Source organism: Papio anubis, chromosome 19 (assembly GCF_008728515.1).
Source record: "Papio anubis isolate 15944 chromosome 19, Panubis1.0, whole genome shotgun sequence".
Lineage (NCBI taxonomy): Eukaryota > Metazoa > Chordata > Mammalia > Primates > Cercopithecidae > Papio > Papio anubis.
The window spans coordinates 56,616,524-56,643,738 of NC_044994.1; the positions used below are offsets into that span (position 1 = coordinate 56,616,524).

The 27,215-nt window shown below is 36.7% G+C and overlaps 1 protein-coding gene across 3 annotated transcripts; it reads left to right on the top strand.

The window, feature by feature from the left end:
- Positions 1-2,912: 2,912 nt before the first annotated feature.
- SERPINB10 (serpin family B member 10) lies at positions 2,913-27,138 on the top strand. Of its 3 annotated transcripts, XM_009192874.4 has the most exons (8): positions 2,913-2,994; positions 10,674-10,850; positions 12,636-12,701; positions 13,148-13,285; positions 15,280-15,397; positions 21,081-21,223; positions 24,105-24,260; positions 25,846-27,138. In XM_009192874.4, exons 2-8 carry the CDS (start codon positions 10,683-10,685, stop codon positions 26,248-26,250), a joined length of 1,194 nt encoding a protein of 397 aa, XP_009191138.2. In that variant the 5' UTR covers positions 2,913-2,994; positions 10,674-10,682; the 3' UTR covers positions 26,251-27,138.
- The last annotated feature ends 77 nt before the right edge of the window (positions 27,139-27,215 follow it).

Consider the following 27,215-nt stretch of genomic DNA (forward strand, 5'->3'; position numbering starts at 1 on the left):
AATTCATATGTTGAAATTTTAATCCCAAATGTGATGGTACTTGGAGGTGGTTCCTTTGGAAGAAAATTAGGGTTAGATGAGGTCATGAGGGCAGAATCCATGATGGAATTACTGCCCTTATAAGGAGCTCTAGGAACCAGATCTTTTTCTGTCTATCATGTGAGGATACAACAAGAAGGCAGTCATCTGTGAATCAGGAAGAGGCCCTCACTAGAACCTGATCATGCGGGAATGCCCTTCTCAGACTACCAGTCTCCAGAACTACGAAAAATACATGTTTGTTGTTTAAGCCACACAGTCTATGGTACTCTGTCATAGCAACCTGAACTGACTAAGACAGCCATTATCTACTCAATTGCTTGGCGCTATTTGATCTACTTTCTTCTTCTGGATTCCTACTAAGATAATATTGATGCATCTGATGCTCCTCTCTGTTTCCAAATTTTTTGAATACCTAATAAATTCACATGACCCAAACATCAAATATCACAAAAAAGACTAGAGTGAAAAGTCTTCCTTCCACTCTTGTTCCCTATTCATTTAGTTCCTATTACTCTGTCTTTACTAGTAATATATGTGCATGTTGCAATATACACACAGGGTCATAAATAAAAACAACAAACAAACAAAATTGTTCTAATAATACTGTATTATTAACTGAGTATATGATTACCCCTTTCTCTTTCCTAGTCCCCCAACAAGCAACAAAATAATGTACAACTATGATTTTACTGTTGTAGGCAGTATACCTATACGTAGGGTGATATAGTTTGGATATTTGTCCCTGGCCAAATCTCATGTTGAATTGTAATCCCCAATACTGGAAGCAGGGCTTGGTGGGAGGTGTTTGGGTCCTAGCGGCTGATCCCTTAGGCTTGGTGCTGTCTTCATGATAGTGAGTTCTCATGAGATCTGGTCACTTAAAGGTGTGTGATAACTCCCCCAACTCTCTCTCTCTCTTGCTCCTGCTTCTGTCATATGATGTGCCTGCCCCCCACCTTTGCCTTTTGCCATGATTGTAAGCTTCCTGAGGCCTCCCCAGAAGCTGAGTAGATGCCATCACTGTGTTTCCTGTACAGCCTGCAGAACTGTGAGCCAGCTAAACCTCTTTGCTTTATAAATTAGTCAGTCTCGGGCATTTCCTTACAGCAATGCAAGAATGGCCTAATACATAGGGGGTTTAATCAAGAAGTGAGGAAGAAATCTGGAAAAGGTTTTGAGGGAATAAATGAATAAAACTTAATCTTTGACTTTTTGTTTTGTTTTGTTTTTGTTTTTGTTTTTGTTTTGAGACGGAGTCTCGCTCTGTCACCCAGGCTGGAGTGCAGTGGCGCGATCTCTGCTCACTGCAAGCTCCGCCTCCCAGGTTCACGCCATTCTCCTGCCTCAGCCTCCTGAGTAGCTGGGACTACAGGTGCCCGCCACCGCGCCCGGCTAATTTTTTGTATTTTTAGTAGAGACAGGGTTTCACCGTGGTCTCGATCTCCTGACCTTGTGATCCGCCCGCCTCGGCCTCCCAAAGTGCTGGGATTACAGGCGTGAGCCACCGCGCCCGGCTCAATATTTGACTTTAAGGAAGATGAAACCATTTGTTGCACAAATCCGCAAAATCTTCATTGATGCCTTTACTATAACACAAGCAACACAAGGAAGTCTTCATGCTGTGCGGTATTGCGCCCAAGTCACTGTGGTGGACTGCTGTCAGTCAAGGTGAGCAGTCCTTCTTTCTGGAGGCTCTATATGAGGCTTTTGTCTAACAGTAGTCCTGGAGGCATACTTGGATAATCATATCTGCTCAGTGCAAAGTTGGGCAGGCATCATGGAACTTTCCAGCACACGTCTCATTCCCTAGTGAAATCCAGAGTAACATTCTGCCCTGGGTTCCACATCAACATTCAAATATTAAACTCTGAGCCATCTTGCCAGAAAATAAGTGTGCCTCTGTGAAGAGAAAAACAGGAACTATGTGAAGAAAAATATACCAAATACTTTATAAATAGAGAGGCTCCTTCTTTCTCTTAATCCCTCCTGGAGATGTCCTCCTGTTCCAATCCCTCTCCCCATGACCTCCCTACCCCTTCCTCCATACACATGCAAATGAAACAAATGGCCTGTTATTTTTCTTTTGTAATAAATAAGGAGTGAAAAAGCATTCCTAGGGAAAAATAAAAGAGAACCAGAAAATGATGAACTAACATCCGACCCAATAATGGTATCTAAAATTTTGATCCAAAACCCTTGCCCCTGCTAGTGGGGAGAGCAGAAAACCCACTCATTCGAGTTATGCTCTGGGTTCTACACCAATGCTACAAACGAGAACAGAAAATCTTCCGGGGTGCCTTTCACATAATAACTGAGAGAATAAAGGCCAGGCATGATGGGTCATGCCTGAAATCCCAGCACTTTGAGAGGCCAGAGGTGGGAGGATCAGTTGATCCCAGGAGTTAGAAATATGATTGCACCACTGCACTTCAGCCTGGGTGACAGAGTGAGACCCTATTTCTAGAAAAAACAAAACAAACACAACAAAAATAAATAAATAATTCAGTAATATTTTCAATTTCATTGATCATTATTATTCCACTAATTTGAAGCTTTCTATTTTTGTTTTATAAAAAAAAAAGTACTACCAGGGAAAACCATGCCAAATATTCTCTGTTGGCAGACTAGAGAAAGGATTAAGCCAAGAAAGGATGAGTTATAATTTGTCAGAATCCAGGTCTCTACATGTGTACAGAGATGGAAAGTGTGAGTAATTACATAATTCAGGCAAATCCTTAACTGTCTCTTTTTATTGAAACTTCTGGCTAAAATAAGCCTGAAAGAAAGAGTATACATGCTTGTGAAACTGAATCAAAGGGTGGAGCTAAGAACAGGGAGGTGCTAACTTTTTTTTTTTTTTAATTTCTTCAGTTAAAAGTTTCCCAACTCTTCAGCCACAATCTCTTATTACAGGAGCAAATTGCCAATTCTGCTCCAGTGGAAGAAAACCAGGTATTGTAAATATTTCTTTGGGTGATGATTTTATTTATGTTTTTTTTCTTGGTTGAAGTGCTTAGCTAAGTAACAAATAATGAAGACCCCTTCTCCCAAAAAAAGTCCAGAAATAATAGATAAGGCCCAATCCCTTAAGAATTTTTCTGTATAAGTCATAGAGTAACCTAAGCTGGTTTGAAGTTTGTACTAGAAAGAGGGATACGGGAGAAAGAACATTCATTCTCCAAAAAAGTTAGAGAAATTGTTTTTCTAGGAATCGTGGAGTGGAATTTGCTCCCTGTTTTACCTGGCATTGTGAAATGAGGAGTGGAGTTTCCTCCAGTCACTTTTCTGTATCTGTCAACATAGGCAGAGAGAAATAGGATATTCTCTCAGGACAGTTGAGCCAAAACCCTTCAACCTTTTAGCAAATGTGAGCTTGGCACCCTGAATTTGGATCCCAGTCATTAATATATGGAACTCATGGTTTGACTCTTTAACTGTTCCCCCTCAAACCCAAAACCCCACTCTCCTCTCCTGGCCACTATTTCATGGGCCATTAGCTTTCTTCTCTTCTGTGGAATAACCAATGTTCCGAATCCCCCACATTACACTAGGCGCTCTTCATAAACCACCCCAAACTATTACCTATCTCTAAAAAAGGCCTTAGGTGAATAGAGAGGTGCTGGGGATTGAGGGAAGCTGTCATTCTCTGATACGCACAACTCCATGAGGAGGTAATATTATCATTGTCATCAGAAAGGCAAGAGGCCTTAGGGAGTGTCTCCTGGAAAACGGGACAAGAATCCTTCTCCCCACTCTCCAGATCTTCTTTCTCCTCCTGATGGTTCTCCATCACATAATCTCTCTCTTTAGCCACTAAAATCTTAAACACAATGAGATACAATAGCAAAAGCAACTGTGTATTCAGAGTCAAGAGAACGAAGTTGCAGTTTTGACTCTGCTGTGCGTCCTTTGCTCAATCAGCCTCTCTCAGCTTCAGTTTCTTAGCAGACAAAACGGGGGAACTGGGTTAGGGAGATTCCAAGGGTCTTTCCAACTCTGATATGCTAGGGGCATGTGATGATGAAATGTCTATGATGAGACATTTTGATGAATGACACTATCTTTTTCTTGCTTTTTTCATTCTCTTTGGCTTCTCCTCCGAGCCTGTCTACAGGTTAAGCTCATAGATGATCAGTTTACAGATCTTGAAAACTGCAAAAGAGCAATTAATTTTGAAAATGACATGGTAGACTTCTGACCTACACATTTGCAGTCTTCTCTGAAAATATAATTGTCCAACATTTGTATGGAATAATTATTTCCTGTAAAATTTCATCTCACAATTCTACACCCTTCAGAAAGTATTTTTCATTGTTGGGTTAAATATCACTAATGGATGGCTTAGTACTTCATTAGATTTCTTTAAAAAAAGAAAACAAAGAATTGTTTCTCTTGTATGTTCTGGGTAACATCTGATATATAAATAATGATATTAATAAGGGAATTAATGAAGATGAATACAACTAAATATTAAGTTTACATGAGAAATTAGCTTTTATAATAGAGAATTATTGTTTTCAGGAACACATTACAAGTAAATAAACACTAGAATAACCATAAACTGAGGTAGAAAAACCCCAGCCTCTAAAATGGTACTTTCTCCCCACTTCATGAAGAGTGTGGTTTGGCCAAGAACCAAACGCTTTCCATGTGAATTTAATTCATGAGTTTTAAAAATACAAAGCTTGATATATACTGTATGCAGGTAACAAAATGTTAGTTGAATGAATAAGAGCCTTAAAGGAAGTATAGAGTTATTTTGAAGATGACATTTGATCTGTTGAGGAAGAAACAGTCACAGGCAAATATTCAATATTTTATGCGAGTGTAGAATTACTACAGAACTACAGTCTTTTTTGTTTACTGTTTAATCAAATCATGTCAGCCTGGGATTATCATAAGCTTTTGGAGTAGGCAGGAGCCACACTTAGGGCATGATTTAGAGGCAGGGAAGCTGTTTGGGTAAGTGTAAGTTTATGGCTAGGAGGGATTCCCACAGTATCACTATTAACTCCGAGTCATGATGAAACCAAAACTTTGTCTACACATCTCTCTCATGATTAAGTTATTTGAGTATAGAGAATTCCTAATGTCTTCCAAAGCTCTCATTCTAGGTTTCTCAGAAGGCCAGGTGATGTGCATGCAAGGCCTAACTCTACACAACCTTGGCATTAATGAGATTTCCTAGGCCTAATAATTGGAATTATTTTATTTTTTAAATAATTTCAGTTTTTATTTTTGACTCAGAGGGTACATATGCAGGTTTGTTAGAAGGGTATAAAGTGTGATGTTGAGGTTGAGGTTTGATTGATTCCATCACCTAGGTAGTGAGCATAGTACCCAAGAGTTAGTTTTTCAATCTTTTCTCCTTCCTCTGCCTCCCCACTCTAGTAGTCCCCAGTGTCTATTTTTGCCATCTTTATGTCTATGAGTACCCAATGTTTATCTCCCACTTATAAGTGAGAACATGTGGTATTTTGTTACTGTCGTAATTTGCTTAGGATAACAGCCTCTAGGGCATCCAAGTTGCAGAAAGGTACATGATTCAATTCCTTCTTTTGGTTGCACAGTATTCCATGGTGTGTAGGTACCATCTGTGCATTATCCAATCCAACACTAATGGGCACCTAGGTTGATTTCATGTCTTTGCTATTGCGAATAGTGCTGTGATGAACACATATGTGTGTGTCTCTTTGGTAGAATGATTTATTTTCTTTTTAATGTATACCCAGTGATGGAATTGCTGATTTGAAGAGTAGTTCTAAGTTCCTTGGGAAATCTCCAAACTCCTTTCCATAGTGGCTGATCTAATTTACATTTCCATCAACAGTGTACCCTTTTCTCCACAGCCTCACCAGCGTCCCTTGTTTTTTGACTTCTTAATAATAGCCATTCTGACATATATGAGGTAGTATTCATTATGGTTTTGACTTGCACTTCTCTAATGATTAACGATGTTGAGCATTTTTTCATGTTTGTTGCCCACTTGTATGTCTTCTTTTGAGAAGTATCTGTTCATGTCCTTTGGCATTTTTTAATGGGGTGTTTTTTGCTTGTTGAATTAAGTTTCTTATAAATAATGGATATTACACTTTCTTCAGTGGAATAGTTTGCAAATATTTTCTTCCATTCTGTAGTTGTCTGTTTACTCTGTTGATAGTTTATTTTACTGTGCAGAAGCTCTTCAGTTTAATTAGGTCCCACTTTGTTTTTTGTTGTAATTGCTTTTGAAGACTTAGTCATGAATACTTCCCCCAACACTGATATTCAAAATGGTGTTTCCTAGATTTTTTTTCTAGGGTTCTGATAGTCTGAGATCTGACATTCAAGTCTTTAGTCCATCTTTAGTTTATTTTTGTACATGTTGAAAAGTGGGGTCTACTTTCATTTTTCTGGATATGGTTAACCAACTATCCCAGCACCATTTATTGAATAGAGAGTCCTTTCCCAATTGCTTGTTTTTGTTTACTTTGTTAAAGATAAGATGTCTGTAGGTGTGCAGCTTTATTTCTGGGTTCTCTATTCTGTTCCATTGGCCTGTGTGTCTGTTTTTGTGCCAGCATCAGGCTGTTTTGGTTACTGTAGGCTTACAGTATAGTTTGAAGTTGGGTAATGTGATGCTTCCAGCTTTGTTCTTTTTTTCTTAGGGCTGCTTTGGATATTGGGGCTCTTTTCTGGGTCCATATGAAATTTAGAATAGTTTTTTCCAATTCTGCGGAAAAAATGATGTTGGTAGTTTGACAGAAATAGTATTTAATCTGAGGTTTGCCTTGGGCAGTATGGTCATTTTAACAATATTGATTTTTCCCGTCCATGAGTGTGGAATGTTTTTCCATTTGTTTGTATTATTTATGATTTTTTTAGCAGTGTTTTTTTAGCTCACTTTGTAGAGATCTTTCCATTTCTTCATCAGGTGTATTCCTGGGTATTTTATTTATTTATTTATTTATTTTTGACTATCGTAAATGGAATTGTAGTCTTGAGTTGGCTCCCTGTTTGAATGTTACTGGTGTATAGAAATGCTACTGATTTTTGTGCATTGGTTTTGTGTTCTGAAACTTTACTGAAGCCATTTTTTGGTTCCAGGAGGCTTTTGGTGGAGTCTTTAGGGTTTTGTAAGTAGAGAATTACATTATCAATGAAGAGAGATAGTTTGACTTCCTCTTTTCCTATTTGGGTGCCTTTTATGTCTTTCTTTGTCTCATTGCTCTGGCCAGGACTTCTAGTACTGTGTTGAATAGGAGTGGTAAGAGTAGACATCCTTGTCTTGTTCCAGTTCTCAAGGGGAATGCTTCCAGCTTTTGCCTGCTCAGTATGATATTGGCTGTGGGTTTGTTACAGATAGCTCTTATTATTTTGAGGTATATTCCTTCAACACCTAGTTTGTTGAGGGTTTTTATCATGAATGGATATTGGATTTTATTGAAAGCTTTCTCCACCTCTATTGAGATGATCGGATGTTTTTTGTTTTTAATTGTGTGGTGAATCACATTTATTGACTTGTGTATGTTGAACCAATATAGTACTCCAGGAACAAAGCCTACTTGATGGTGGTAAATTAACTTTTTTATATACTACTGGATTCAGTTTGCTAGGATTTTGTTGAGCATTTTGGCATCTACGCTCATCACAGATATTTGCCTATAGGTTTCTTCTGTTGTGTCTTTGCCAGGTTTTGGTATCAGGATGATGCTGGCTTTGTAGAATGAGTTAGAGAGGAGTCCCTCCTCTTCAATTTTTTGAAATTATTTCATCAGGATTGATGTCAGCTTGTCTTTGTACACCCGGTAGAATTCAGCTGTGAATCTACTTGTTCCGGGGCATTTTTTTGTTGGTAGGATTTTATCATTGATTCAATTTTGAAACTTAGTGATCTGTTAGTGATCTGTTCAGGGTCTCAATATTTTCCTAATTCAATTTTGAGAGGTTGTGTGTTTTCAGGAATTTATTCATTTTCTCTAGATTTTCTAGTTTATGTGCATACCAGTAGTCATAGTAGTCTCTGAGGATCATTTGCATTTCTGTGGGATCTGTTGTAATGTCACTTTTGTTATTTCTGATTGTGCTTATTTATATCTCCTCTTTTTTTCTTTGTTAATCTAGCCTGCAGTCTATCAATCATGTTTATACTTTCAACAAACCAACTTTTTGTTTTGTTGATTCTTTGTATGGATTTTTGGGTCTCGATTTCATTCAGTTTTGTTCTGATTTTACTTATGATTTTTTCTTTTGGAAGCTTTAGGGTTAATTTGTTTTTCTTTCTATTCTCTAGTTTGTCTAGGTCTGATGTTTGATAATCAATATGAAATATTTCTAACTTTTTAAGGTAGGCATTTAGTGCTATAAACTTTCCACCTAACACTGCTTTTTGCTGCATCTTAGAGACTTTGGTATGCTATGTCTCTGTGTCTATTTCAAAGATGTTGATTTCTGCCATAATTTCATTGTTTACCAAAAAGTAATTCAGTAGCAAGTTGTTTAATTTCCAAGTAATTCTGTGGTTTTGAGAAATCTTCTTGGCATTGATTTCTATTTTTATTGCACTGTGGTCTGAGAGTATAGTTGGTATATTATTATTTTGAGGTATATTCCTTCAACACCTAGTTTGTTGAGGGTTTTTATCATGAATGGATATTGGATTTTATTGAAAGCTTTCTCCACCTCTATTGAGATGATCAGATGTTTTTTGTTTTTAAGTGTGTGGTGAATCACATTTATTGACTTGTGTATGTTGAACCAATATAGTACTCCAGGAACAAAGCCTACTTGATGGTGGTAAATTAACTTTTTGATGTGCTACTGGATTCAGTTTTAAAAAATTTGTTGAGACTTGCTTTATGGCTGAGCATGTGATCAATCCTGTAGTATATCCATATGCAGATGAGAAGAATGTATATTCTGTGGTTGATGGTGGGAGTATTTTGTAGATGTTTATTAATAAGTCCAGTTGCTCAAGTTTTTCTTTGTTAGTTTTCTGACTCAATGATCTGTCTAATGCTGTCAATGGGGTGTTAAAGTCCCCCACTATTATCGTGTGTCTATCTAAGTCTTTTTGTAGGTTGAAGAGTACTTGTCTTATGAATCTGGGAGCTCCAATGTTGGGTGCATATACATTTAGTAAAGTCTTCTTGTTGAATTGAACCCTTTGCCATTATATAATACCCTTCTTTGTCACTTTTTACTTTTGTTGGCTTAAAGCCTGTTGCATCTGATATAAGAATAGCACCCACTGCTCTATTTTGTTTTCAATTTGTGTGATAGCTCTTCCTCCAACCATTTACTTTAAGCCTATGGGTGTTATTACATGTGAGATGGGTCTCTTAAAGACAGCAGATTAATGGGTCTTGTTTTATAACCCAACTTGACACTCTGTGTTTTTTACATAGGGTGTTTAGCCCATTTACATTCAAGGTTAATATTGATACGTGAGGTGTCAATCCTATTATGAAGTTATTAGCTGGTTGCTTTGTGGTTTCTATTGAGTGGTTGCTTTATAAAGTGTGTGCACTATGTACTTAAGTAACAGGTATCATTCTTTTGTTTCTATGTTTAAAACTTCCTTAAGGATTTCTTGTAAGGCTGGTCTAGCAGTAACAGATTCTCTTAGCACTTGGTTAAATCATTTAACCTATTTAAGAAATTATTTTGCCATAAAATCAAAATAGATGGAATTAACTATAGAAACCTAGTTTTAAAAGGCTTTTAAATTAAAATATTGTTGTATCGGTTGGGTATGGTATGTTGGCTTTGGTTTAGGGTGGACTCAGTAGCATAATATCTATGCAGTATCCTCAGTTGTAATCATCATCAAAGATGTCTGCAGTTGCCTCAGTGGTCTAGGCTGTGAGTGTTTGTGATGGAGTGGAGGTGGTGCACATTTGCTGTGGATTGGGGCACCTGTCATTTTCAGGCCAGGTACATGCAGGTGTGGTAGGCTGGCCAGCTGTTTGGTTGCTTCCATTAGAGATGACATTTAAATGCTGAGTATAATATCAAAAAAGATGAGGAAACCTGAGTACTCTTGTTACAGAAGACCAGTTTCAGAGGGTCTCAAATGAGTGAGAATAAAGACAAACAGTCTTAACTTCTCAACTTCTCTACAAGCATTTTCCAATTAATTGTGCATGATTCCATGTTTACATAAATTAAAAATGGTAGTTACAGCCCAAACCATGAATATTGTAAATGAGTAATAAAAATTTATAAGCACCCATTTTGTGCAAAATCCTTAGCTAGGTGCTGTTGGGTGCATGAAGCAGCGTAAGAAGAATATATTGCTCTCAAGAAGCTTATGCTGGAGATGGAAAAAATAGAGACAAACACATGGAAACAAAACTAGTGGTGTGAAAAATGTCAAAAGAGTCACAAAAACTATGTTATGGGACTCAGCTTTTAACTAACCAGAATCCATTTATTCTAGCACTAAAATTTGAGACAATTCCCTTAAATTCTCTAAACTTCAGTGTTTTAATATATAAAATACTAATATCAGACTAGAATTTTGCTAAAGTCTATTCAGCTCTTATGACTACATATATGGATATGTGTGCAAATATGAATACGTATTTTTTCAAAGGTGAAGTGGAAAGAAATATTCATAAGCTGTCTAACTTTTGCTGTATTTTTCTTAGGTTTCCTCAATGGACACTCTAGCAACATCAATCAACCAGTTTGCCTTGGAGTTGAGCAAAAAGCTAGCTGAATCTGCTCAGGGTAAAAATATTTTCTTTTCTTCCTGGAGCATCTCAACTTCCTTGGCCATGGTATATTTGGGCACAAAAGGCACCACTGCAGCTCAAATGGGCCAGGTGAGTGGAAGAGGTCAACCATCTTCTGTTTCTTGTAAACTAAGTGCTTTCATTGCCTTTTAACTTCAGTTTTCTCTTGACAACTCAATAATTTAAATTTCAAAATAGCATTCTCTAAAACAAGACAGACATTAAAAAATTCTATGCCATAAAACAAATCCTGGTAAAGGGAATCAGTTTTCAAATTGTTGCTGGGAAAACCATTTGAGAACCTGTGTCCTTTAGCAAAATAAAACAGAGAAAGGATGAAGTTATCAATTTTTGTTCAACACCAAAACCAATTTTATTTTGATGATATTATTTCAAAAAGTAATCGGTCAAACTTTAAATAACATAATTATTCAGCATCTTTATAATCACGTAAAGATTTTCTTGGAGACACAAAAAAGAAAAATAGAAGAATTCTGTTTCTCACGCTTTGTTTGAGTCTCTCTTTGTTTAGTCCCTGGTTATCTGAATGGAGTCCTGGTTATCTGAATGGAGCCCATTAAGATCATTAAAATAACAACATAATACTATTGTACACAGAACTATTTTTGCAATAAGCATCCTCAAAACATTGTGTTTATATAAATATATATATATAGCCATAGATAGCAAAATAGCTATATGTGTAAAAATATATATGAATGCATATACATATATGCAACAATATGTATATATAAATGTGTTTTTAAATAAAAATAAAAACAGAAAGAGTAAACTTGGCCATAAATCTTGCAAAATCAAAATGCCAAATGACAGAATTTTCACCCAAGAAGGTGACTTCCTTGCAAAGTATGGATATGAACACAGCTGGTAATTCTGAAGGATATGGGCAGGACACATGCTCTATTAGTCTGGACTTGGGATATCATCCTTACTCTTGTGGTTCACAAGATATCAGGTAGTTTAAAAAGTACAACAGCAACAACAAAATCCTTGTTCACAACCTGTTAATGATTGGTTCATTAGCTCAAAAGTCTTAATAATTAATGTGATAGACAATCTTAAGTGGATTCCAGTGTGAGTCTATGTCATGTAAATATATTGCTGGATGTTGCTTGTCCTTGTTTCAGATGTTAACACTTCCAGTTGCAAATGAGCCTCATGAATTAGCTGTGTACCCCTTTTAGGCAGGTGGCCCTTGTTTTGTTACCATGGGTCAATGCAACCCTTGATGCAATATACTGTATTTTTTATTGTCAGCCGGGTCCAGGACATGGGAGATAAAAGTATTTCCTTCTGTTCTACTGTTGTACAATTCCAAGGAAAGAAGGATATCTACGTCTTTCCTGTTAACTTTCCAATGAAATGCTGGGGTGAACACAAACATTGTGCCTATATATGTCAAGTGGTAGTAGACAACAGGAACTGAGCATTTAACTAGAAAAAAAAAAAACAAGCAAAATTCCTTAATTTTCCACATAATTATGGCTTTTACTGAAACTGTCTAAATGATTATCTCAGTTGGACACCTAGCATTCTTCTTAAAACAACCATGAGTAAAAAGGAAATATGGAAAATAAGAGAATTTTATGTCAAGGTTTTCCCAACATCATTCTAGTTATAAAACATAGGAAAATAAAGAGACTAGCAACTTAAATTGGACTTTAGAAAATGTGTTTAAAAGCAGCTCTTGACTTATTTATTAAACACATTTTTTAAGTTAAGTCAGAGCCCCTTTTTAAATTAATTATATGTTCTGCAATTATAGGAATGACTGACTTGTATTTACAGATGATGTGTAATTTATATGATTAATTCTCTGCAGTCTATTCATTTGTCTTTTTATTGAAATTACAGGTGCTTCAATTTAACAGAGACCAGGGAGTCAAATCCAGCCCTGAAAGCGAAAAAAAAAGGAAAATGGTATATCTTATCCTTTAATACACATTTGATAATTAAGGACAAAGTACTTTTAGCACATGTATTTTAGTGATAATTTAAGCAACTTTTATCAGGTAACTTTTCTTAGAAACATATATTAAAGTTACAGAAACTTTTTTTTCGGAATACAAAATGTCTACACTTTTTGAAAGATCTCTTGTCCCCACACCCTTTTAATCTCTTTTAAAATTTCTCTAGTTTCAAATTTTTTCTTGCTTGCTTTTGCAAACTAAATGTGAAGAAAATTATGGCCTCAATAACATTTCATTCTTTTGTACTAACACTAAAGAAAACATTTTTATCCACTTTAGGATCATTTTCAACTTTTGTTTGCAATTTACCAAATAATTTTATTTAGCTTTAGTTTGCTAACATGTACGTAACTCCTGTTCAACATTTTTATTTGACGAATTCCTTCTATTTTAAAGGAATTCAACTCGAGCAACTCGGAAGAAATACACTCTGATTTCCATACGCTTATCTCAGAAATCCTCAAGCCCAACGATGACTACCTACTTAAAACAGCCAATGCGATATATGGTGAGAAAACGTATCCATTTCACAATGTAAGTGCAAATGTCTTATTTTAAGCTAATGGAAAAGAAAGCAATGTGAGACCTATCAGTAAACCTGTATATTTCTTTCTATACAAATAAATGTAGAGAGTACATTTCTATTCATGTACATAATTTTTAGATTCACTGCTGAGTAATATGCCGAGTAATAAATCTTATCTAAAACACATAGGTCAAGCCATCACTTTACCAAATAGATAAGAAAATTATCATCTCCCACTAATTTCAAAGAAGAGTCCAAGGGTAAAAAGCAGAAAAATGCAAAAAAGAAATTGAAAATATTGCTGCATGCATGGTTCTTAAGGAAAAATATCTACTAATAACAGAAATGTGGCATTAAATGTGCTATAGAATCTTAAATACTTTTGAAAATAAGTTCATGTTCAAATATCAGGGACAATCTTAATGTGGTCAGTACTTCCCTGTAAACAATCAATTAGACCAACCAACCAGTGTCTAGTGGTAAAGGAAACCAATAACAAGTATCAAACCAGATCTAGCACTCAGATATTTCTGTCTAGAATAAAGAGGTAACCCCTGAGAATGGCCTACAAATACATATGGAGACTTGGCTGGAGACTGTCTACTTGGGAGCAAAACTGATCTTGGGATGAGAGAAGTAAGCAGTTTTCACATCAAGACTTTACAGACTTTAGGAACATGAAACATGAAATAATATCAACTTCTCTTTGCTAATGGTTGAAATCCCCACCAATGTAGACCATGATGACTCTGCCCTCAGTTAAGAGGGTCACATGACAACCAAGGTCAATAATTTACTTCTTTGTCCATCATCTCCTTGGGCAGGATGACCCACGTGTCCAGTGGGCAAAGAGTAAGGAAATTAGATAGGGTAGAAGAATAGCAATAAGATAAAATAAAGCTACCTTGTGATTTCAAGCAATGCTATCCTTGTTCAAATCTAGTGAATTCTGGGGAGTTCAGGACTTGAGCTTTGTTACTACTAAAGATATAAAACCAGCCAAATGGAATCTTAAAGACAGTTTCCTTTCTCGTAGGCTCATGGACTCCGGTTTAATTCAGAAGTAGGAGAAATGACTGACTCAGTGGGCACTTGGAAACAAGAGGGACACAGAGATAGAGATAAACATATTTTTATATGTCCACAAGCCCTGAGTTAAGACAGGCAGTGGTCCCTCATAAATATTTAAGTTTTCTTTTTACTAGATTTTAAATTCCACAGAATTTAGACTTCATAATCTTCAAGCCACTTCCTGGCAACAGAATTAACTCACCACTTTTTACTCCCTATAAGCCCTCCATAAAGTAAGCAAATTGAAGGAATACTACATGGTCTTGAAGAATAAGTTATGTTCCCAAGGCTGGTGCCCCCATAAGAGCAACCTCAGTCATAGCCTACATGTGATGACTGCCACTGCGTGAACATCAGAGGACCAGGAGGAGTTAGAGGCCTCATTTCTTTTTTTTTCCTCAGAATGCCTAATATAACATTCGACTCTGCTTACAAATCCATTTTCATGGCAGAATATCATTTTCTTCACGGGCCCTCTACAAAGTTCTTGATGTTTAGAATCCACAGAAGGAAGCTACTAGTATCACAAGCCTCACTTTGGTTGCATCCCTACCATAGAAAGTCAAGTACAATGCTCAATACCTCTTGGCCACTGGGGTCACTCTTTTTATTTGTAGTCCCTTTCCATTCTAGCCTCATTTCAAGGCATGGATAAAAATAGAAAGGAAGAGGATGTGGAAGCCCCCAAAATGTGGGCATCAGTACTTCCTTCCACAGCTGGAGCTTTGCATAGCTAGCCAGTGCCCTGCTAAGTTTGGAGAGGGAGGTATTTAGTTTTTGACCAAAACTGGGAGTCAGGAAAGAGGAAATGGAGTGATGATGTGGGAGTGTGCAATTGCCCGCCTACCTAGTTCTTTTGATAATCTAAATAGATTTGATTTCTCAGTTTTGAACAAACTCTACAAAAGAGGATTTTATCTATGTCTTCCAGAAATATTTAGAAGACATGAAAACATATTTTGGTGCAGAGCCTCAGTCTGTTAACTTTGTGGAAGCTTCTGACCAAATCAGAAAGGAGATCAACTCTTGGGTTGAAAGACAGACCGAGGGTAAGCTTTCACCAAGGGGCTTGGCAGCATGCTTTTCCCAAACATCCTTGTATTTATTTTAGTTTGTGTCATGTGTAAGTATGTATATTCCTTAAATAGAAGTGTGGGCACATTGTAAATATTCAGAACATTATTTCTATTCATGTACATAATTTTTGGATTCACTGCCTAGTAATAAGTGTTATTTAAAACACATAGGTCAAGTCATCACTTTACCAAATAGACAAGAAAATTATCATCTCCCACTAATTTCAAAGAAGAGTCCAAGGGTAACAAGCAGAAAAATGCAAAAAGGAAATTGAAAATACTGCTGCATGCATGGTTTTTAATGAAAAATATCTACAGAAATGTGGCATTAAATGTGCTACAGAATCTTAAATACTTTTCAAAATAAGTTCATGTTCAAGTATCAGTTAGAGTATGGATTAAACTACTCTAAAGAAGAGACCCAAAATATAGTGGCTTAATAAGACACAAGTTTGTCTTTCTCTCAAATAATAGTTCAAAGGTAGTTAGGCATCCTAGGTTAGAGAGAGCATTCTGTCTCCCAAGGCCATCCAGAGATCCAGGCTGGTGTTCAGCGCTGCCATCCTCAATACATGGCTTCCATCTCTAGGTGCAAGATGGTTCTTACAATAGCCAGTTGTACTAGCAGCAGGAAGTGGGGAAAAGAAATTTCAACAAAAGCTAACTTGTCTTTAAGGGGATGCCCTAGAAGTTTCACACGTCAATTCCACTCATATTCCACTGGCCTAAACGTAGTTCATGGCATACTTTCTGCTAGGGTGACCAATACCTTCTGGTTTGCCTGTGACTTTCCTAGTTTTAGGATCAAAAAGCCCCTAATTCCAGGCAAGAGTGACCAACCACATTCCAGTCACTATACTTGCTGGAAGAAAGACCTGCGAAATGGAGTTTTCAGCTGGGTTGCCACTTGTCACCTAAATTTCAGGGTTTTATTTCTAAAAGGAAATAGTAGACGGATTCTCCCAGGCAATTTAACAGTCTTTTATTATTATCCTTATTTTAGAAATAAGGAAGCTGAGATTTTAGAGAAATTATCTATGATTACACAGTTTAAAGTTTCAGAAATAGGATTTCAAATATGTCAGCTTAGTTCCAAAGTCTGAACTGATTTCTACACATCATGCTGCCTTTTAAATCAACATTTCAACTGATATTCTATTATATCGTAGGAAGAAATACAAAGGCATCATCATCAATGAAGATTAATTCATCATTCATGACTTAATGAAGATTAATTTATCATTTGTCATTAATGAATATTAATGATGGTGCCTTTGCTTTGTGTCTAAGCACATGGAATATTTCGCAGTCTTCTCCCCTGAACTTCAGGACTCATAACAAACACCTGCTAGACATAATTGTCAAGCGTCCCATGCATTTCAAATTCAACATACCTGAAATCACATTTAAAATGGTTTTCCCAGACCTTGTCTTCCTCATGTATTCTGCATCTTGGTGAATGGGTACACCAACCACACACTTGCCCAGAACAGTAATCTGAGAGATATTCTAAATTCTCCCCTTTCCTTTGCTTCCTCTTAAGTGTTTCTCAGAGTTCACACTTCCTTTCAAATCCCTTTCTCCACAGTCTTTCTTTCTTTGCTATCTTGTATCTGCACAGATGCAATAATTTGCCTCTAATCTTGTTCCCTTCAAATCTAACCTCCATTTACCACCCAAATTACCTGCCTAAAATATAAATTAGACCAGATAGGCCATGTCACCCCTCTACGCAAAACTGATTCATGCTGCCCCATGACCTGCGGGATCAGCACAAAGCCCCTAATCAGACACATAAGGCCCAATGTGCCTGTGGAGCCTTGCTTGTCTCTCCACTTCAACTCTTGTCACTCCCTGGATTAAAATTTATATTTCAGGGATTCTATATGTCAGAGTGTCACGAACTCCCTGTGCTACTTAATGGCCCTGTACTCATGCTATTTCTTCTATCTGAAATACCTTTCCCTGCCCTGCCACCCCAACCCCTCCTCTGACCCCGAATAACTTCTCAGGGCTTCATTCAGGCTAAACATCCTCCTCTTTGCTCCCATGACATTTGTGCAAACCTTTACTTTGACACTTACCACACTGTTATCAAAGCTAACTGCTTATACATCTGCGTCCTCTGCTAGACTCAAGGACTCCATGTGCGATAACTCTGCCTTCAGCTTTAGTCACACATAACAGGCCTGCTCATAGCAGTTGTTCAGAACATTAACATTTATTGGAATGAATTGATAACACTGGCAGCCCTAAGTGCTCAATTCCTTTTACATTGAACCCGTGACTCAAAAGCCGTGGTGAAGCAAGAGTGACCATGGTACTTAACTTCCATCCTCATTTGCATTCATCTGAAAATAAGTTTGTTTTGTTTAGAATTATAGATTAGCTAGCATTTACTAAGTACTTGTGCTTTTGCAACTTGTGTGAGACCACATTTGATTGCATAGGCAAAAGTATGTTGTGACCTGCAACACAAATTCAACATAGCAGGAGTAGGAGTAAGAATAGTGCTGGAGTTGGACAAAATGTTAGGTCTTAGATTCCTAGCCTGGCGACTGTTATGTTGTTTGGAAGTCAGGTGGTGATCCTACAGATAGGAAGGCTGGGGCAACTAATCTGCTAGTTTTGCATCCCAGCAAAGTCTTTTAGAGCCAAGAAGATAGCTGTTGTCTGATGCCACATAAGCACGTCTCTTAGGACTTGATCCTTGCCTTGCTTCCCCAGCTTAGACTGATGCACTCAAGGTACATGACAAGATCCAGGTGTCTGGATTACAGAGCTGTCCAGAAGATCTTCCTATGAAGATGGAAATGTGCCGTAAATCTGCACTGTCCAGTGAAGTAGCTTCTATTCCCATGTGACCATAGGTGATTTGAATTGCGGCTAATGTGACTGAGGAACTGAATTTTCAACTTTATTTCGTTTCAATTAATTTAAATTTAAGTAGCCACATGCATCTAGTGGCCACCATATTAGGCAGCGTAAGTCTAGAAGTTTCAGTTTTGAAGAAGAACTGAGCAAATAATCTTTTACTTTATGGAAGAAAGGGCAGACTACTGATTATAGTACTATATGGCCACGGTATGGGACATTCACAGTTTAAAAAATTCTCTGTTATCATACCACTGGTCAAATGAGAGGCACCAAAAAATAAGCTCATGGTGGACACAGTCTGAATCTTTCACTGAGCCTTGTTTGCCACATCCCATGATTTCATTCCCCCAGCTGACCCTCCTCATTCTATTCCTCAGAAATAGAATTGTCCAGAGAGGGAGAAAGCTGTAATCCTTCTGTATTTTCTATTTTGGACACAAATATCTGCTATTTGGAAGCATTCAACATCAAATAAAATAAGGAATTAATTAGCTATTCAGGAACTTAGACTTTGTCGAGGCAGAGTTCCATGTGTCCTTAAGGGAAAGTTGCTAGGGTGTTTGGCATGACTAGGTTCTACCTGAATCATCTCAAAGAAACTTCTTTCCTCGAGAATTCAACAGGTCTTCTCCAAGGTCTTCATTTTTCCTTTAGACAGCAGCATCCAGTATCATTAATAAAAACAACACACCTGCACCCTGAACCTTCCCTAGAAGATTTTAGAATATTTTTCTTTCTTTTTGGTGTTCTGAGGTTTCAACATTATGTTCTAGGCAGGGGTCTTTTTATTTTTATTTATTTACTTTATAATTTTGCTGGCAATCATTTTAAATCTAAATACAAAGGTCTTCAGGTAAAGGAAATTGTGTATATTATTTATTTCATGATTTTCTTCTTTTCATTCTGTCCCTTCTTGCCTTCAGTACTTCCAATAAACAAATTTGAAATTTCCCAATCTATCCTATCTGTTTTGATTTTCCATTTATATTTACTTTTCATCTCTTTGCCCTTCTGTTATCCTTTTCCAGCTCATTGTTTTTCTCCAGCTGTGTTCATTCAACTGTTCAGTCAATCTATTCAAGAGTTTTATTCCACAGTTATGTATGTTCAGCTTTGACAATTATTTCTTTTCCCTTCGAGACTTATGGTTATTGGTTATTCCTTTTTCATTAGTGAAATCAATCAGCTTTCTCTGCATTTGTAAATTTTGCTTATTTTTAAGTCTTTTTGTTGTATTAATTCTGTTTCCTGTTAGTACGTGTTGATGTTGGTGCTTCTCTCTCATAGGGTGGATTTTCTTAACTGTTTAATACTTTTGGTTTTCTGTGTGTCTTTTTGAGTGAGGATCCCATTTTACCAGTCTTAGTTTATAATACAGATCACAATACCTTGTCTATGGTGACTGTTGGGCTGACATTGATGTGCTGTGTTTATAACTTGCCTTCTGGGCATGGGAAGCTTCCAGTTTTTCTTGGGAGTTCCTAGCACCTTGGGAACACTGTTCTAACTCCCCTGTTTCATTGTTGGGTTAAATATCACTAATGGATGGCTTAGTACTTCATTAGATTTCTTTAAAAAAAGAAAACATTATATTAAAAATATAAAAATAAATATAAATATAAATATAAAAAATACAAAAGTTATATTAAAAAATATAACTGGATATATTTAACTTTAGAAAAAAAAACCAACTAAAATTCCTTAATTTTCCACATAATTATGGCTTTTACTGAAACTGTCTAAATGATTATCTCAGTTGGACACCTAGCATTCTTCTTAAAACAACCATGAGTAAAAAGGAAATATGGAAAATAAGAGAATTTTATGTCAAGGTTTTCCCAACATCATTCTAGTTATAAAACATAGGAAAATAAAGAAACTAGCAACTTAAATTGGACTTTAGAAAATGTGTTTAAAAGTAGTTCTTGACTTATTTTATTAAACAGGCTACAATGAACCCTGTGTTATTAGATTGGAATTGAAAGTACCAATATGACCCCCTACTCTTCAATATATATGCAGAAAGATAATTCAATAGATAGATGTAAAAATAGATACAGATGTGTGTATAATATGTACATTTTCTAGCCCCATTTGCTGAGAGGATCCGGAAGCAATGACTGTTGCAGAGTGAAACTGGGTTGGCCACGAGGTTCTCAATCCAGTTCTATCTACCTCAGTTATCAAACATGTGCCTCTAGAACAAACCTATAATACTTGATTTGAGAGATTTATATTCGACATATTTTTATAAATATTTCAAGATGCTTTAGTAGAGAGTTTGGAGAGAATGTATTCGGGGTTGATAGTCAAATATCAGTTTAAGTTGTAACTACAACAATCTGGTCGAAGCAATTGCACACAGCAGTATTTTGGGCAACAGGAAAACATTGGCACAACCTTTCAGATGTTAATCAGAACAGCTTACCGCTTGTGGCTACAAACGGAAGTGAAAAAGAAGGAAGCATTTCAGTCCCCTCAAAATAGGGGTACAAATGAACTCATATTAGAGGGAACTTTTTATAATTAAACTGTGAATTTGTACCTTATGTGGAATAATGTTTACTGACCATTCAGCATATTATTTCTTCAGCGTTTCTCTCTTTATTCACAGCAGCTATTCTGGACAGGAATAGTACTTGTCCATTTCTGGAAAATCAAAAACCAGGACTTTTAAAGGAAACTTGTATAGTTCCAGAAAAAATAGAAGCCTGGTTGTCTTTAGTTAAAATAGACATATTTCTACAAGTCATTTGCAACCTGCCTTTTGTTCTTACAGGTAAAATCCAGAATCTCTTACCTGATGACTCTGTGGATTCCACAACCAGGATGATTCTGGTGAACGCCCTGTACTTTAAAGGAATCTGGGAACATCAATTCTTAGTGCAAAACACCACAGAAAAGCCTTTTAGAATAAATGAGGTAGGAACCTTATAAAGATCAGTTTGGATTTTCACATGGCATTGTAAAAGTGATTCTTTTATAAATTTACTCTTCTTTTAGATTATATGTTCTTGTGAACTATGGCTCTTACTAGGGAAGTGATGGCTGGGCTAAAAGCCTCCAGTTCCATGGGGAATTCAATGAAATTCCCCTGTCCTTGTTCTTCTCTGAATATACAATCACTCAGTCCTTGCTACCCATGTGAGCTGGGTAGGGTAGTTTTCACATTTATTTCCTAGGTGAGAAAAATACAGTGTAGCCAAGTGACTGGAGGCAAGCCTGAGTTAGAAGCAGTCCAGAACAAGAACCTAAGAGTCCTCACTGTAAGTTCTGTACCTGCCTTGCTAAACCAGTACTAACTTCTACCAAATTCTTACCCTTACATAATAAAAGCAATAAAAAGGGAGACTAATGTAAGGTTATAGATCTGACTCTCATGAATGGGCTGCAGTGCGGCTGGGCCTTGGGACCTGATTGGAAACAAGGACTAAAATGTTGTCAGGATTTTTTCCTATATTTTTTCCAACTCTGTTTCTACCATAATTCTTCTCTCAGGTGGATGTCTAACTTTCTCTGCTTCCCCATTCACAATCACGGAACATAGCTACCCATAGGACCTTCTCCATTCTAGAGACCAGTTGGAAAATCCCATTCCAAATTCCTAGGAAAGGAACTAGTGGACCACGGTTTGTTACAGTTGTTTAGTCTAGGGATAGGCCACAAACAGTGCTGCTGTGTAACTATGGCTGTAATGAATGTGTGCAATAGGCATTTCTCAATCAGTGGGGTGAGGATGGGGAAGGAACTGAACACATAATCCAATAGGTTAACAAGAAGTGAGCTGGATAGTTACCTGGGTTTGTATATTCACTGGAAATTTTCAGTTGCAAGTGATAGAAAAGTATTCCAAACTAGCTCTGGCAAAATGGGAATTGCATTGGAATTAGCTTAGGTAAGAAAAAAACTGGGAAGTCCAGGAGTGAGTGATTGGGGGTATTTAGAGTCTCAACACATAATCCCAGTTCATTCTCATGCTGTCTCTTTCTCTTTTTCTCTCTAGTTGCTACTCTCATTCTCTAATTATGATCAGGGAATATGGTTGCCTCATATTCAGCCTTCAAGCTTCACAACTCTAGTAGACAGAGAAAATGTTTGCCATTAGCTCTAAAACAGTGATCACAAGGAGGGCTCTGGCTGGGGCCATTCATGGGCTCTCTCTGGAAACAACCACAGTATGCTGGAGTACACCCAGTAAACAGCCCTGGTCATATGGCCACCACCTTAGCATATGGTGGGGCTTTGTGATTGACAGTTCCACACATAGAATGGAAAAGTAACATATGTCTACAACATCTAAGTTGCAGGGGTGTTTGTTTTGCTTTTATTTGGCAGTTGGTCTTATTTTTAAATTAGCTTATTTTTTAGAGAATTTTTAGGTTTACAGAAAAAAATATGCAGAAAGTACAGGGCTCTCATATGTCCCCCCTTCAACACACACAGTTTCCCTTACTATTAATATCTTGCATTAGTGTGGCAAATTTGTTTTAATTAATGATCTAATATTGATACATCATTATTAACTAAAATCTATAGTTTACATATGTGTCCACTCTTGACGTCGTACAGTTCTATGGGTTTTGAAAATGCCCAGTGTCATGTAGCCGCCATTACAATAGCATTCTGAATAGTTTCACTGCCCTAAAAGTGCCCTGTGCTTCACCTGTTCATCCATTCCCCCTAAATTCCTGACAACAACTGATCTTTGATTGCACAGTTTTGGTTTTTCTGGAATGTCACATAGTTGGAATCATACAGCACGTAGTGTTTTCAGGATGGCTCCATTCACTATGAATTTAAGGTTCCTCCATGTCTTTCCAGGGCTTCGTAGATCTTTTTGTTTTATTGCTGAATAATATTTCATGGTACAATTGTACCACGGTTTGTCATCCATTTACCTATTGAAGCACATCTTAGTTCCTTTCAATTTTTTGGCAATAATAAATAAATCTGCTATAAACACTACACTGTGGGCAAGTTTTCCTGTGGACACTGTTTTTAACACATTTGAGTAAATACGTAGGAGCACAATTGCTGTATCGTATGATGAGACTAGGTTAACTTAGTAAGAAACTGCCCAACTAACTGTTTTCCAAAGTGACTGTGTCACTGTGCATTCCCACTAGCAGTAAATGACAGTTCCTGTTGCTCCATATCTTTATCAGCATTTGGTGTTGTCAGTGTTTCATATTTTAGCCGTTCTAATAGCCTTGTGCAATTTGCAATCTCCTAATGACATATGACTGAGTATTTTTCATGTGTTGTATCTCTTCCTGGTGAGGTGTTTCTTAGATCTTTTGCCCATTTAAAAAAAAAACTGACTTGTTTGTTTTATTATTGTTGAGTTTTGTATTATTTGTTGAGTTTTTATTATTGTCTCTTATAAGTAGTTGTTTTGCATATATTTTCTGCTCATCTATTGCTTGTCTTTGCATTCTCTTAGTGAATGTCAGCTTTTATAATACTAAAATACTTCCTCAAATATTTTCATGTAAAATATGCTTTACTCAGTTTCTGAATTATTGGCATTTCCATAATTTACACAAGAACATATATTAAGAGTTTGATTTAATACATGTTGCTGTGATTTATAGGGGATACCACAGTCGTGTTAGAAACTCACATATCTGCTATTGGTGATACTTTTCAGTGGGATAGATATTTCCATAAAGGAAGGTCTGGATAACTTTATTCAGCATTTAGCAGAGGATCACCAATTTCACCAACTGGGAGCCAATGATGGTAGAGAATCAAGGAGTTAGTGGAATACTTCTTCAATGACCTTGTTACCTTTTTGTTTTAGACTACAAGCAAACCAGTGCAAATGATGTTTATGAAAAAAAAGCTTCAAATTTTTCACATAGAAAAGCCACAAGCAGTGGGCCTTCAACTCTACTACAAAAGCCGTGACCTCAGCCTGCTTATCCTACTGCCAGAAGACATTAATGGGCTGGTACAGGTAAATAACATCAGTGTGTCCGATGTGAGGGTGTTTCCAGTGTTTACTAAAAGAACTGGTTGGCCAAGGTTTCTCCCAATTGTCCTCAGGAAGAATGGTCTCCCTATTATTTAATTCCTATAAAGAGAAAAGTCACCAATGTATCTTGAGTCCTAGGCACTTTACCTTCACAATATTATTAAACTTTACAACACTCTATAAAGTTAATACTACTGTTCCTCAGAAAGGCTAAGCAAGGCATAGACAGCTCCAGCCCAGGGTCATCACACACAGAGCCACATGTACAGCAGGTACAAATATACCTTGTCAGTCACAGAACTGTGTGGATTGATCATAACCATCTTTCAATCAGTCTAGGTTTCCCTCTGGTAGGACCTATGTAATTTGAGATTAATATCTTAATCATTTGCATTAGTATACACACACATCAAGCTGTCTTCCAAAACTTATTTTTTGAACATTTTTATCAAGTAAACAACCTTCAGGAGAAAAAGTCTGTATCAATACTGTCTTCAAGAATTATTTAAGCTGTTTACCAGCCAAATTTCTATTAATCTGGACACAACTTTGGTTAGACCATGCTTCTGAGCAATTTGCATGCCTAAACGGAACATGAGTCTCATGCAACAGATGGCTTGTCTTTCTTTGCACCATGTCTAATTTTTCACATGTGTCAGACTCTTAATACTTGTAAGTTTCCATGATCCTACTAGTATGTAGAAAATATTTGCAAATTATGTCATAACATTTGTGAAACTGGAGAGAATAGTAAAAATAAAACCAGTGTGGACAAATAACCATTAGAGTCAGGTCTTTCAAGATAAAAACCTAGAAGTGCAATTTCCTGAGCTGAAGGTATTGTCATGTTATTAATGTAAATGGTTTACAGGTATGCCATTGACAGCCAAAACTTCAGTTTAGAAAATGCACGTGCATTAAAACAAATATGTCATTTAAAAAAGCAAATATATACATATATACATATGTAGTATATACACACATATATTTATTATTTTAAAAATTCAAAATATAAAGAAGAGGGAAAGCATCCTTAAACTCAATATAAAATAATTACTTTTGAGATTTGGGGGATTTTCTTATCTTTTCTTTCTTTTTTGACTTAGTTGATAATTATTAATCTCACGTTGTTTTGATTATAGACATGTTATTTTATTCCAAATTTTGTTTTCAAAGAGCTGTCTCTCATGTTGACAAACAGGTTTTCTTGTGCCTTGGCTTACAACTTGCACTAGAGTATATGCTTTGTATAGATAACATCTAAATGTATATTTATATTGATGTATTTGAGTGTATAGTTGATGTCTTGTATACTATAGCAGAAGTACTTCCATTTTGAATTAAACTGTAATTCTCCTATATCTGGATAGCAATTAATCTGCAGAACAAAGATTTTGAAGGTCAACATTATATAACCAAAGGATATCCAGATGTGTGTGTGTTGTCACCCTGAGTAATGGGAGTGATCATAATTCATCTATGTAATTCCTAGGGAGCTCTCTCAACTACTGTTTTTCATTCCAGTTTGGAATTACTAATTCTTTCTTTCTTGGTTCCAAATGGGCAGCTGGAAAAGGACATCACCTATGAGAAGCTGAATGAGTGGACCAGTGCAGACATGATGGAGTTGTATGAAGTGCAGCTACACCTTCCCAAGTTCAAGCTGGAAGACAGTTATGATCTCAAGTCAACCCTGAGCAGTATGGGGATGAGTGATGCTTTCAGCCAGAGCAAAGCTGATTTCTCAGGAATGTCTTCAGCGAGAAACCTATTTTTATCCAATGTTTTCCATAAGGCTTTTGTGGAAATAAATGAACAAGGTACTGAAGCCGCAGCTGGCACTGGGAGTGAGATAGAGTCACGAATTAGAGTCCCATCCATCGAATTCAATGCAAATCACCCATTCCTCTTCTTCATCAGGCACAATAAAACCAACAGCATTCTTTTTTATGGAAGATTATGCTCTCCCTAAATCCCGCGTATCTCTCAACAAACAAGGCCATCTTACAGTGTGAAAAATGTACTATGAGATGGAAAAGCACAATTTTCACAAAAATGAGTTTGTAGTCTAAATCTTTTTCATATTTGAATATAAGTAAATAGATCTTGAAATAATGCATTCTAATGATCCTGTCATATCTGTACAGCTGGAGAGAATAACGTGTTTTATTTTTACCATGTTAACATTTTGTCTCATGTGACTTTCATTTACATTTCAGAAGAGCTATGCTATTCAACTGAATGCCTTATAATTCTTGATCACTTGCAATATCCATGATACTTGTTATCATTATATATTTTGTATCCATCATTAAATGAAAAAAATCTTTATAAAGGTGATATGATATTGATAAATAAGAAGTTTCTCAAGAATATCATTTTGATCAAAATTTTAGCCGGGCATGGGGGTGCAAACCTATGGTCCCAGCTACTCAGGAGCTGAGGTGGGAGGATTGCTTGAGCCCAGGAGGTTGAGACTGCAGTGAGCCAAGATCACACCACTGCACTCCAACCTGGGCAACACAGCAAGACCCTGTCTCAAAAAGATCATTTTGATGGTTCATAAATTACCATTGTAAAACTAAATCCCCTTTTTCTGCTATTTAAAAAATACTTATTTTTTAACTTTAACATTAACTTAAAAAACTAGTGAAATCCAAATGAAATCTGTAGTTCAGCTAGTAGCAATCTCTCAATGTTGGTGCCCTAGTTTTGACAAATGTACCCTGCTGATGTTAGGATGTTAGCGCTTGGGGAAACTGTACTGGAGTACATGAGGATTCCCTGTATTATCTCTGCACCTCTTCTGTGAATCTAAAATTATTCCAAAATAAAAATTTTATTAAAAATAATCATTGTGGATGGCTGAAATACTTAAAACCAACGTCTCCCAGTAACCTTAGCCCCGGCGAGCGCAATGCAGCGCGCGATCCTCGT

Bases quoted from the DNA above. Each gene is read 5' to 3' on its own strand.
- SERPINB10 (XM_009192874.4), top strand. From the start codon at position 10,683: ATGGACACTCTAGCAACATCAATCAACCAGTTTGCCTTGGAGTTGAGC. The intron at 10,851-12,635 runs GTGAGTGGAAGA...TTGAAATTACAG, and splicing joins CTGCAGCTCAAATGGGCCAG to GTGCTTCAATTTAACAGAGA. The intron at 24,261-25,845 runs GTAAATAACATC...CCAAATGGGCAG, and splicing joins ACATTAATGGGCTGGTACAG to CTGGAAAAGGACATCACCTA.